The following is a 12453-nucleotide window of genomic DNA, read 5'->3' as shown; positions in this document are numbered from 1 at the left end:
GTCTAGCTGCTATGGGACTACATGCCTCAGAAGTCACACTGATCCATATCTACTGTAGTTCTTAAGAGAAAGAGCCTACAATACATAATAAAGTGTAGAAATACAGAACATAAATATAGGCATCCTTCCCATCAATGTATACAGTTTCTTATTCATTTGATAACTGGCCTACACAAAAAAAAACGATTTAGGATACTGAAATCGGATTTAATTATTACCACTCTGTCAGCTGATTCACAACCTAACTGGCGAGAGTGAGAATTATTAAACCATATATGGCCAACCAAACAGTGGAAGTTTAAGTGCATACACGCACTTGCTTGGCCATCGGTATTAATTTGTGTTGCATTCACTGCTAGGTAATTGCACAGTAAATGTCAAGTTTCATTTCCGAACAGCATCCAGCTTTAATGGAGTGCACTGATTAATACAAGGCGGTCAGAAACATATATGCTGTGGTCTGCTCTTGTAAACACATGGCTATTTACTAAGCCTACTGCTCCCAATAAATCCGTATCTGAACTTGCCACAGGGTGTGTACTTTGCAGTGAAAATGTGGCATGCTGCCCAAACTGCTGCCTGAATATGTTCACATGTTTAAAAGGGAACTTTTGCCTAGGAAATTACGCCAGGTATTGTAGTTATATATTTTTCTAACTGACCTGGAACATGCCGATGCCTAGTGAAGTCATAACTTCTGTCTGGGTCAGGGACTTAAAGGAGAACTATGAGGTGAGTGCTTGTCACCCACCTCATAGTTCTAGCCGACCTGTGACAATGAGACTGTTGCAGGTCGGCTCAGTAGATCGGGAGGTGAGCAAACACATACCGGCATTCGCTCACCTCTCGATCCTGTCACGGCTCTCTGCCGTGACAGGGGAGTTGCTGCATTCCCCCCTCCCCGCTCCGATCCGCCAGCGCTGACTGGCGGAACGGATGGGGGAGGGGGCGGGTACAGCTGGCTCTGCCTCTAGATAGGCAGAGTTAGCTGTCAGTCACACAGCAGGGCGGTTCCCGGCACAATTGTCGGGATCCGCTTCAGCTGCTGCGTCTCAATATACCGCGAGCATCAGCTCGCGGTATACTGCAACGTCTCAGTATACCGCGAGCTACAGCTCGTGGTATACTGAGCCTAGGGTGACGGGAGGACGCTAGTTTGTGTCCTCCCGTTACCCTAAGGAGTACTATGGGGGAAAGCCTTAACCCCATAGTTCTCCTTTAAGAAGTACTGAAGCCATAGAATTACCATGACACTCAAACAAAAAGCATTTTCAGGGCATAGTTTTCCTTTAATTAGTGCAGCTTATTTGTTGCTAGCACAGACTCTAGTCTAAATAAAGCTTTTACTTTTTAAAGTATTAGTGTAAGACTTACCCAACACAAATACTCTTGGCGTAGTTAGTTAGCTTACATGTTTTGGGCAAAATACAAGCTAATACTTCATGATTTTGCTTGTTTTGGTCTTTTGGGGGGCAAGTGAAAAGATGTGTAATGTATGCCTACCAGCCCATCTGCTTTAAGTCAAGGAAAGGTTAAAAAATACAAAATCTTTAGTACATCTCTTCAATATCTGCTACTTTTCCCATGTTTTAGAAAGGCCTTGTATACTATCCTCACCCCATGTCCATGCATACAGTTATTTTTTTCCTAGCCAAACAAAACTGCTGCTTTTCCAAGAACCTTCCTATACACTGTGTAGAAAAATATGATTTATATGTTTACCGTAAAATCTATTGCTCTAGTCTCTTGAAGAACACCGGAATTCAGATATAGTTGGGTTACATTGCCGCCTACAGGTATGGATACTGGCAAAAAGACAAATTGTAAGCCAGTGCACATATAATCCCTTCTCTACTCAGTATGCTTCAGCTGTGTGGAAAAGCAGTAACAAGGACAAAAGAAAAACACAGAGGGGTGGGACCCCTGTCCTTCAATGGACTCCAAGAAATAGATTTTACAATAAGTACCAAAAACCTATTTTCTTTCTCATCCATTTAGGGAATTCAAACACAGTTGAGACATTCAAAAGCAGTCAAACTGAGGGGTGGGCAACTGCCAGTGACAGGCCCACAAAATGGGACTAGGAACCACCTGTGAGACCAGTGTCCAAATCTGAACCAGAAGAGGTAATGCCCCTTGAAATACAAGGGAAGGCCACAGAGGATCATCCTGATGCTCAAGAGGAGGATATAGGAGATCACCGGCAGAGGGGAATGACTCTACCCTGAGTAACACTGAGCCTAAACCAGCAAGGGGCTGCTAAACTAAAAAAAAAAAAACTGGTGGAACAACATAACTACCATACTTACAACATGATGTAGCCAACAGAACAAAACACTGCAGCAACCTCCTGGAGAACAGGTCTGCAGAGGGAACCTCAGACAAAACCAGGTCCACAAAAAAAAGATCAGCCAGTCTACACAAGGAGGCCCATGCCTTACACTCTATGCCCCATTATGTAATTTTGGGGCATGCCCTCATCACCAGGATATGAGTTCTAAGTATTTTTACAAGGCTGGTGATGGTCACAGGAGGTAATAAAAGCGGTTTCTCACTACAGGAAAAGCGTAACAGAGAAATAAAATGCTAGGACATGCTCTACAGTGGAAAAGGTAGAATTTCTGGGTAAATTTGGGTAATGCCTGGACATGCACTAGAAGCTGGTTACAAGCACTGTGTATCCCCAACTGTTCCCTTTTTTTGTGTACTTTAGTATGGTGCTGTGGGCAATGTAAAGGTGCCCACACACCTTGCGATAATCGTACGATAATAGCGGGAAATCACGCGATCGTACAATTAACGCAAGGTGTGTGGAAGGCGTGCGACCCCTGCTACTGTAAGGTCGCACGACTTTTATCTTAGGAACATGTTCGAAAACCCGCAGAGAATCGTACGATTGTCGGCGGGTGTGTGGCATGTTCGTAAGATAAATGCCGCACGGGCCGGTGTGCGCAAGTGCCCGTTCAGCATTGCGGTCATCGGAAGTACGATCTGCCTGTCCAAGATAGGCAGATCATACGTTTTTTAAATTACCTTACAACCATCGCAAAACTTTTGTAAGGTGTGTGCCCAGCATTAGGGTTACCTGGGTGTGGTCTGGGACAGGTAACCTCTTAAATGTGTCAGTTTTTCTGTACTACATAAAACCTTTCCTAAAATTTCTAATGGCAGAGCTCTTTAGGATTCTAAACACAGCCTGTTAATTTTTTCCTCAACTTCGGAACCTTAGAGAGCTGTGGTTTGATCTCTTAAACCAGAGCAAGAATAATTTGTCTGCCCACTGACTTTCACTGCCTGATCCTCGGGGTCTCATTCTGTGGTTGTGTCCACTGCCATCTTTGTATCATCGTGTTTTACTAGAAGCACGAGAAGAAAATGTTCCTGCTGGCTCATGGCCAAAATTCATACAATGTTTTTGGGAACCTCTACACGTAGCTATAAAATCTGCAGGATTTTTGGAGCTAGAGTAATCACTGCAAAACTTTTTTTTCCACTTACCAGTTTCTGAAAGAGGTGCCCGACAGTTGTCTTGTTGTCAAACTCCTGCACGCAAGGGTAAAGGTTGTCATAAAAGTCCTTGTGGAATTCATAAATATCTTGGACCTTGTAAAAAATGGCATCTATTTGTTGCATGGTCAAAACCGGCTGTGATGTTGTGGCAGTGGCCTTTAGTGGCTTCATAGGCTGCAAAATAAAACCAGAAATAAGAATACATATTAGGTGCATGCTGCATTCCATTATGTATATTCATAAATGCTGACAGATAAGATTGTCAAGGTAAAGGGTAACTACTTTTAAGGTAAATCCCAGTAAAAAGCCCTCTCCCCACATAAAAAAAAAAGTTCTCAGATGCAGATGTCAGATGGGTTGAACTGTTCAGGTCTGCACATTGGCTAGTAATGTTTTAAACTGAAGCAGAGTGCTGTAGTCCAAAACACCTTCTAACAACACAGATCACACCAGCGCCCATGGATCTTGACATGGAATCCAGCACATATAATAACGATAGCAGTAGTACATCTTCTCACAGTGAGGCTGCTCCTGCTCTTCTGTTGTAGTATGCAAATACAGTACCTGCTCAGCAAAGGGAGATTGATGTTTCAATCATTTTTATAGATCACACCTCCAAAGCACAGTTGAGGTGCAGGGCTCCATTTTGGACCAAAACACTGCCTGGTACTGCGCAGACCAAGGAGGTGCAACCCAACTAACTGAATGTCTCAATCTGAACACTGTGTCACTGTGTACAGTGATATTGTAAATGGTGGGTGGTACCATTTCCTGAATTTTAAATATAGTTTCCTTAAAAGCTGAATACAGATAAGTACACATTTAAAAACATAGATGTGAACTAATGGTTTGCAATATTGTTTAGCCAATCATTTGGTTTAGGGAAAGTCTCTACCACAGTTAATGCAGACGACCCTCCCTTAGTGCTGGGAAGTAAATTAAGCTAAAATAAGTACATATTTTAGGTACCTATATTAGTTTAATACATTCAGTATAATTTTTATTTAATACATAAATACAATAAACGATGTTGTTTTTCCTTTTCTTCTTTTCCTTTTGTCATATTTAATCCTTTGCAGTTAGAATCAGTGGGGATGCACACACTAATCACATAATTCTGTACCAGGCACTTTACTACCTTAAGTTGCACTGTGTGTGGGTTAGGTGGCAGTGGAAGAAGCTGAGACCAGGGAATACACTCACCTGCACTTTTGCAGGGTCAGTGACGTTTTATAAACAAACACAATAGCAGCCTTAGGGATTTAGTTAGCAGTGTGACTAACTGTAGAAGTTAAATACATGGACAATAGCATAGTGCCATAATAGCAGGCTTGGTGTGTCCTCTGAGTCAGGTTGAAGACAATGTTTCATGTTTGGTGTATCCCTTTGTGATACTTAACCTAAAACCTTACAAACCTTACATTCAAGTACCTTCCCTATTAACAAAAATGTATCTTATTTGTGCATTACTCAGCTGTAGATCCTCCAATCCTCTCTGAATTGGTGCTGACACTGTCCTTCCTTCTGGAGGGTGACTACTTTTGTTCCCCATGGTCCCTGTGTGTGTTGTAAAGTAGTCACCGATCCTGTGATGAACTACAATCTCATGTTTAGCTTACTAATTTGTATTAAGATATACTGTAGTCCAACACAGGAGCGAGCTTGGAGTGGTGACTACTTTACAACACACACAGGGACCATAGGGAATAAATGTAGCCACCCTCCAAAAAGAAGGACAGTGTCTGCACCAATTCAGAGATGATTTGAGGATCTACAACCAAGTGATACACACATAAGATACATTTTTGTTAATAGTTAAGGTACCTAAATGCACTTTTAATATGCCTTACCTCAGCTTCACTCGTTTCAGCGACCATCAACCTATAACAGAAGGGTCTCCTTAACACTCCTATGTAAATGAATGGCTTTGATCAGCGGCTGACGAGCCCCTGACGACAGCTATTCAAAATCAGCCCCCAACCCCATAACTGATCACTCCAGTGTTTAATCATAACTGGGAAAATTTGAGACATTTACTATGTTCCCAGTTATGCATGAACAGGAAGCGCTATACATCACTTCCTGTTCATTCATGACTGGGGACATAGTAAATGTTTTACTATGAATGGACAGAAAGTGATGTATGCCGGACACCTGTCCATTCATAAACAATGGACAGGAAGTGTTCTGCATACATCACTTTCTGTCCATTTAGAACTGGGGACATAGTAAACATACTATGCCTTCTCAGTTTGTAAATGAACAGAAAGCCTCTGTACTGAGTGCTTCCTGTTAATTAAGTGCTGGGGCTGCAGAGAAGGAGACTGAGGATTCTGTGTCCTCAATCTCTTTTTCTATTTCAAAAGGGAAATCTCAGGGGAATAGAGACCCCTGATGCTTCTCCAAAGCCTCCTGACAGTAAAAAAAAATAATAAAATATAATTTAAAAATTCTTTAAAAAAAAAAAGGTTAAGAAATAAAACACCCCCCAAACACGCCTCATAATGTAGTGTGCGTTAAGCACATGCACTGTGGTGCATTGTTTTTTGTGCTTAATTTTTTTTCTTTTTTAAATATTAATTCAACTGTGTGGCAGTGCATACCATGCATTGTAATACGCTGCATCGTGAATAAATGTATGCCTGCTTCATTTTATCACAATGCACAACGCAGTGCACAAACAGCACTGCAGATCAGACACTTTACCACAACACATAAGTGTAAGGCCAACCTTCAGATTTTTAGCATACGTTGCTTCTTTACAGATTTGTGTTTCTTCATTTTTTACGGTTTTGCAAAAATTTGCAATTTAAATATTTACGAATGTCTTTTATTCCCCAATACAGTTTTATCTTTTAGGTTTAGTAGGAATCTTGTAAATTGCAATTTTTGCGTGTGCGCTGATAATGCGTTTCGTGTATTGTTAACGAAAATATTGATTTGATGAACACTTACGCAACTGTTGCGGGACCTACAAAATTAGAAGCAGCATCTTTTTATACTAGCGGTCCTGCGCTTTCAGAGAATGTATAGTTGGGGGGGCCTTTTACAAACCCTAAAAACTGCAGTTGAAAATGAAAAAACAAACAAAAAAAATGTTAAAAATTGCAAAAATGGCTTGGTCAGCTGAGGTTATAAGAGGAGTGGAAGGCCTGGCAGTGAAAGGGTTAAAGGATAATTTTACTTTTGGAACTTACTTTCCTTTAAAGCCTAAAGCTGCCCATACACCTTACAACCATCGCACGACTTTCTTTGTGTGATGGTTGTAAGGTCATTAAAATTTTGTACAACCTGCCTATCTTGGACGGGCAGATCGTACTTGCGATCATCAGCGGGTAGGTCTTGTTGATGATTGCAATGCTGAGCGTGCTGACTGGCCCGTGCGGCTTTCATCTTTCGAGCACGCTACCAACCCGCTGATTATCGTACAAGCAGGTGTATGGGCAGCGTGTGACCGCATCTATTGTACGGTCGCACGACTTTCGTCTTCCTAGCACGCTGGAAAACCCGCTGAAAATCGTACGATTTTCGGCGGGTTCCTAGCGTACTCGGAAGAAGAAAGCCGTACGGGCCGGTGTGTGCAAGCGCACACTGCCTGTTTAGCATTGTAATCATCGGCAAGCCCTCCCCTCAGCGGGGAGGGCTTGCAAAGACCGAAAGTAACAAATCTGTCTGTCCAAGATGGGCAGATCGTACGAAATTTTAATGACCTTACAACCATCACACAACGGAAGTCGTTCCATGGTTGTAAGGTGCATGGCCAGCTTTACACTCAACTTTCCCTCGCTCCTACACAGCTGCCATCACCAAATCTTCCAGCCTTACTACTTCCGTGCATGAACAGATAAAATCCCATTCATTTTCATGGAGAGTAAATCCACCACTGGGACGCAGAATAAACAACCTCTCCATAGGAACGAATGAGACATTTCTGCATATGCACAGAAGGAGGAGCGTACCAACTGGGAGAGTTTGCAGCGACTCCTTGTGAGCTGCTCAGAGAGGATATGGCAGGTGAGTATAAAATAGGATACAAGTGTAGAGCAAAAGAAATACCGTATATACTGGCGGCGCTCCGAGTGGGGTCATCTGGCAGTCTCCGGCCACCTAAATTAGGACCCGGAGACTGCCAGATGACCCCGCTCGGAGCGCCCCCCACCGGAGCAGCAGTGACGCGACGCTCGGCGAGGTAAGTAAGAAAAAACCTGACCACGGGACCACGCTGACTCGAGTATAAGCCGAGGGGGGCACTTTTCAGCAAAAAAAATGGGCTGAAAATCTCGGCTTATACTCGAGTATATACGGTAATAATTTATTAACAACGCATTACTAAGTTATGACAGTGTTTCCATAGAAATTAAAAAATCCCAATGCATCTATAGGTAGCAGGCAACAGTGCAGCTTATGTTCCCGGCTGTCAGCACAGATTCTATAATTGCACACAGCCATTTACTTGTAGAACATTTGCTTCAGGCAACACACAAGTTAGAACAAAAGCTCATTTTTGTGCACATCTAAGTGCATGCTAAAGCACAACATACAAACAATAGAAGTTGTTCTATTTTTAGTATATTACTTGTTAACAGGTTCCAAGATATAGAAGTAGATTTGCCCTGGAATATATTTGCAAATACTGCTGCACAGCAAAATAAAGGTGATGTTGTCTGCAACAAGGAAATATTTATATTGCCAATATTCAGAGAACACTAGCAGGTACAATGGACAGATCATTTCTATTATATGCTTTAAGTATTGCCTTTGGAGCTCATTTATTAAAACCTGACCTAAAGCTGGCTGTGGACAAATGCTGCACAAATCAATGGTTTTTAGCCAGACTGGGTCATTGAAGTGGAAGTGTTTAAAAACAAATTGCTGACAGGTGGTATTTTTTTTTTTTTTAAATTTAGCAGAAGAGACTGTTTAAGTCTCTCTCTGCCAAAAATGTTCCTACCTGTCTCTCAGCATTTTTATTTCCTCCTGTGCACAGACCCGGCATGCTGAGGTGAAGTAACTCCCCATGCGCATGCATTGGAGTTAACGTGGACCTTTACCCCCCTGTCACTAAAAATCACATCAACATGCAAGTCTGCATGCTGATATTAAATAATATCACATTCACCAGTTAAACAAACTTGTTTTTCATTTACTTACAAATCGAGTTCATCTACTTCCTGGTCCACTTCGGCACAAATGATGTAATGTGCCCAAGCATTGCATCCTGGGAAGGTTACATCAGCAGTATTATGCTGGGAACATTATACATAGTACATTGCTGGGAAATCTCATCTGTAATCTCATGAGACCTAAAGGAAAGGCATTTTCCTCTCCTGAGATGATGTACATGGTCAGATATCCTAGTCACATGTGCCAGAGTTCCAGGAAGTAAATGGAGATCTACTAACCTGCCCTTAGTTAAAATGACCACCATCAGAAGACTGGGGAAGAAGAATAAGATATGCAAAGAATAAAGAAAACCTGGAGGTACCTGTATGTGTTTGTAGATTGTCATTACTTAACATTTCTAAAGGTGTGCTTGTTGTTATTTGTAAAATATGGGTAAAGTTCCTCTTTAAGTCATCGGTGCTTGACCAATCAAAGGGCCGAAGAAGCAGAACCCTAAAGAAGACTGGGTGAAGAAGGCAGCAAAGGCAATTGAGGGGAGTGTGGGCAGCGCTGGAGGGGAGCGTTTGCAAGGCAAGTCTGCCATAATCACCAATATGCTGGCAAATTATGGCAAACATCACGGCAGCAGTCAGGTTGAGATTCTTTCCCCATAGACAAAGGTGCACTGGGAGTTCTTTGTCCACACTTCTTTTCCTAAACACACATGCATACATATATATATACATATACATATATATATATGTTAGAGGACATTAGAGGACCATTAGAGGACAGAAGGGCAATTGGATCATGACTGAATGGCTATTTCCAACTTAGAGGGAACCAGTCATGATTGGGTTTGAGTAGGAATATGAAAAATGGTGTAGCATTAGCACTGGGAAGACTTTGCCCCATATGACTTTGCCTGGGAGTGATACATAAGATGGAATGTAAAAGGGGGTGTCAGGCCTCGGGTGACATCCTACCCTCCGATTGTTTGAGTAATGGTATACCCCATAATTTTATCTTGACAGGTTCTCTTTAAAGTTAACTGTGGTAAACCTGGACAATTTCAACTACATAATTAAAAAATGCATGAGCAGAGATTACTCTGATTTTTAGACCCAGAGATACAGGCAACTGAATTTATATACAAAGCTCAATCTTTCCTGTAGTTGTGGTGAAACTACAAACTCCATCATGCATCTGCCTCTGGTCAGTGAGGCTGTCCATAAGAATAAAAAAACAAGCAGGATGCAGGAAGTTATGCGGCGTGCTAGAGTATATGTACAGCCAAAACTTTTGTTGTTGTTTTGGATTAACCCTCACTTTCATTCCTGTGACATTGGCGATCTGGACAGTTAGACAGAGTGAATCTCCCTGACACAGAAAGCAATACAAACCTGACAGTGATTCTAACACCTCTATCCAAACCTAAAAAACATTTTCCTTTAGTTATCTGCCTATATATTTCTATTCCTGTATGCAGTCAAAGAAAAGTAACTCCCGCTATAGTTTTCATCGTATCAGTTTTACTCTACGATCAGATTCCAGCACTTTTCTGATTGCAGATTAGAATATTAAAGGAAAACTCTGATTGGCTGCTACAGGAAACACAGACTTTTCTTTCATCTACTGTATACTCTTCTTATCTGTACTCCTGGGACCCATTTCACTTTCTCCCTGACTCACTTGTTACAATGCTGAATGTATGCAGCAAATGTTCCCTTGTCTATGTAAATGAGCATTCTTGAAGCTTGGATGCCCTTGTTTTTGCAATTTTGTTAGCCACCATGTGACTCCAATTTGGCTTTGATTCCCAACAGACTACCAGACCTGTTGATACCCTGTACTGTCCAGATTTGGTGCAGATTTCTGCAGAAAAATGCAAGCGATTACAGTCTTATGTTCTAAAGGGAGGGTGTGTTCTGTGTTCAGCCACAATGTGGTCTATAAACCCCCAAGTATGTCTTTTAATTCATGATTCATTTTTAGCCAAGTAAAAAATGGTTAAAGTGATCCGCCCAAAAGTATAAATGCCCCCTGATCCAACAGCCAGCCCAGTACTATGAACAAGGCTACAGAAACCTCAGTACTGGGCAGCAGAGGTTTAGCGCAGAACTCTGATTCAGCCTATGAGTCTTTCCTTGGAATGTAAAAACACCCAGACCCTTACGTCAAGGACTACAAACATTATCAGTGCAGTTATTGAGTGAACTGGAGGACTGCCAAGGCTTCACAACTTCCATCCAATCAGTGATTTTAACACAGTCCAGTTCTGGATAAAAAGGCACTGCTACAGCACTATTCGTCTTATATAGTACATCACTGGTCGTCTTATATAGTACATCACTGGTCGTCTCATGCAGTGCGGCACTGGTCATCTTATATAATACAGCACTGGCCGTCTCATGCAGTGCGTCACTGATCGTCTTATATAGTAAATCACTGGTCGTCTCATGCAGTGCGGCACTGGTCGTCTTATATATAGTACAGCACTGGCTGTCTCATGCAGTGCGGCACTGGTCGTCTTATATAGTACAGCACTGGCTGTCTCATGCAGTGTGACACTGGTCGTCTTATATAGTACATCACTGGCCGTCTCATGCAGTGCGGCACTGGTCGTCTTATATAGTACAGCACTGGCCGTCTCATGCAGTGCGGCAATGGTCGTCTTATATAGTGCAGCACTGGCCGTCTCATGTAGTGCGGCACTGGTCGTCTTATATAGTACAGCACTGGCCGCCTCATGTAGTGCGGCACTGGTCGTCTTATGTAGTGCGGCACTGGTCGTCTCATGCAGTGCGGTACTGGTCGTCTTATATAGTACATCACTGGTCGTCTCATGCAGTGCGGCACTGGTCGTCTTATATAGTGCGGCACTGGTCGTCTTATGTAGTGCGGCACTGGTCGTCTCATGCAGTGCGGCACTGGTCGTCTCATGCAGTGCGGCACTGGTCGTCTCATGCAGTTTGGAACAACTTGAGATCTTCAGAGTGAAACACTAACCACCAATCCAACCAGTAAGGCGCATTCCATCATTTTCAAAACAAACACTGGGAGAACAAAGAAACTTATAGGTCTATTTATAAAGAAGTTCCTTATTCAGGAACTTATACCGATATGCATGCATGTGTAAACACTGGTACTTGTGTTTACACGTGTATAAAAGGTGTGCAGCGTATCGTGTCCATACAATGCTCCCGGTTTCCGCTGTATGCCCATACACCAATATTTGCCTTCCATGGGAATGAGCTCTTACAGCATTAACTTGAGGGCTGGAAAAATGACAAAAGTCAAAGAGCTTCCAGAACTGCAGTCTGTTTTTTTTTCTATTGCTTTCAATAGAAGCGCATGTTTCCTGGCTCCTCTAGCTGTCTATACTCTGTAATAGTGGCTTCTGTTCACTATTAGATGATGTACTTTTTGAAGCGCAGCTTGTAGTTATAAAATTGGTTACATGTAAGAAAACAATTTCACTCAGAAAGACATAGCACATCTGGGGCGAACATCAATATGAAGTGAATTACATACTTTTGCAAAGGTTTATATTGAATTACAAAACCAATTTAAGGGTTTTTGATGCACGTTTTTATGTGCGTTTTATGCGCATATATGAAATTGCACGTTTTTGTAGCTTATTGATGTTAATAAGCAAACGCACATAAAATGCGCAAAAACACAGCAAACACGTGTTTTCAAGCATTTCCTATTGAGTCTATGGGGCCAATAAGAGCTCATGCACTTTTTCCAGCGACAGGCATTTTGATTATTGCGACAACAATGCACAGATGTGAACAGGGTCATAGAAATGAATGGGATTTTTTTTTGGGGGGGGGG

At 42.1% G+C, this 12453-nt stretch overlaps 1 protein-coding gene across 5 annotated transcripts in view; it reads right to left on the bottom strand.

Moving 5' to 3' along the window:
• ABR (active BCR-related) overlaps positions 1-12453 on the bottom strand; it is a 306836-nt gene that overhangs the window by 136023 nt on the left and 158360 nt on the right. For all 5 annotated transcript variants that reach the window (XM_018561033.1, XM_018561031.1, XM_018561032.1 and 2 more), the window contains one exon: positions 3499-3684. In XM_018561033.1, the coding sequence (XP_018416535.1) occupies positions 3499-3684 (186 nt within the window). The remainder of the gene's footprint in view (positions 1-3498; positions 3685-12453) is intronic.

Source organism: Nanorana parkeri, unplaced genomic scaffold (genome assembly GCF_000935625.1).
Source record: "Nanorana parkeri isolate BGI_ZX_2015 unplaced genomic scaffold, ASM93562v1 scaffold494, whole genome shotgun sequence".
NCBI lineage: Eukaryota > Metazoa > Chordata > Amphibia > Anura > Dicroglossidae > Nanorana > Nanorana parkeri.
Note: the sequence above shows the minus strand (reverse complement) of the source record. Positions and strands in the feature narration are given on the sequence as shown.